Source organism: Buceros rhinoceros, unplaced genomic scaffold, assembly GCF_000710305.1.
Source record: "Buceros rhinoceros silvestris isolate BGI_N320 unplaced genomic scaffold, ASM71030v1 scaffold10662, whole genome shotgun sequence".
NCBI lineage: Eukaryota > Metazoa > Chordata > Aves > Bucerotiformes > Bucerotidae > Buceros > Buceros rhinoceros.
In genome coordinates this window covers 53,691-55,000 of record NW_010397166.1, presented here as the reverse complement: position 1 = coordinate 55,000, position 1,310 = coordinate 53,691, and the positions used below count along the sequence as shown (strand labels likewise).

Here is a 1,310-nt window from a genome sequence, read left to right as displayed (position 1 = left end):
AACTAAACCCTCTCTTCTTGCTCGGTGCCTCCTGGCCAGACCGGGTACAGGTTCACTCTGACCAGGATCTCCCGCCTCTGGATCCTCCTGGGGTCCGGGGCAGCCTGTTTGTTGTGCTGGCAGACGCTGACAGCAGCTGGGCAGTACCAGGCTTCATTAAGGTATCACCTACTTGCATTCTGAAGATGCAAATTCATTTCTGGTTCCATTATCAACATTCATCTTTGATAATAATAGGGCTTACTAATACACAGTCAGCTTGTGCAGGACCAGATAACTTCATAGCGAGTGAAGAAAATTATGCCTGTACGTTGCTGGCCACTTCCAAGGCAACTTAGTCCACAAAAAGGAGAAATATGGAGACCAAGGTGGTTTTTGAGCTGGTAAAATGCCATGCCTTCTCCTCTCCACTTGAATCTATCCTGCCTCCTCAAACGCACACTTCAACTCAGCCAAATCCTTATATCAACCTCTTAAAGAATCATTTTTCCAATAATTTGTTTCATGTGAGATTTTCAAAATTTTTCTCCTTAATACGGTGATCTCAAAAGCCAGCCTTTCATTTTTCACCGAGCTGGAAATGGTATTAGCAGACAAAAAAGACCAAAGGCGTTACCTTCTTAATCTCCCTGGTCAGCATACAGCGCTCGATCCTCAGCACCGTGGAGATATCGATGTGTTCTCTTGAGATGGAATTAAGCCAAGCTGTGAAACTGTCTAGCGTTGCCAGGAAAAGGACCCAAGTGAACTTCAAGATATTAAATATCCTCTTGATGATGTTATCTGAGGGAGAGCAAAAGCAACAGAGAGTTAATGAACGCAAATATCTTTCATTGTATTTCTGCTTGGAGTTAGATTAATTTTCCCTTTATTGTCTAGTAATAACAATCCAGGCTGCAAGACCCTGTCATAGTGAGGAATCTCTGAAGGTGGCTGGAGGCCTTTTGGCTGTCTGGGGCATTTTCCTGCCTGTATGTCTAGGATTATCATCTGGAATCTCTTTTCCACCCCGTAACTCCCTGGTCCCGCGATCATTAGTCATATAAGCAGTCCTTGATTTCAGAGCGATGCTGTATGCACAGATCTGCAAAATGAAACCCGAAGATTTGGGCATCTCCTGAGAGCTATTCAACATCCCCAGCTCCCGTGATCTCCACAGCCGCTCAGCCAGCGTGTTGAGCTGAACCCCATTCCAGTCTGTTGGCTTGTGCACGTTTCTCTCCGCACAGTTTGCCTTTTGTGCTGGAACCTTGTTTAGTTGAGTCTAACCAGCTCAAGCAGTCTTTGAATCCCTCCTGGTTCTCCAACCA

The 1,310-nt window shown here is 45.4% G+C and overlaps 1 protein-coding gene across 1 annotated transcript in view; it reads right to left on the bottom strand.

Annotated features, from left to right (window-relative positions):
* Window positions 1-616: 616 nt before the first annotated feature.
* Window positions 617-1,310, bottom strand: part of LOC104502208 (piezo-type mechanosensitive ion channel component 2-like) — a gene marked incomplete at both ends in the record, with an annotated part of 53,378 nt that continues 52,684 nt past the window's right edge. The window contains one exon of the mRNA XM_010146147.1: window positions 617-783. Within this exon, the coding sequence (XP_010144449.1) occupies window positions 617-783 (167 nt within the window). The remainder of the gene's footprint in view (window positions 784-1,310) is intronic.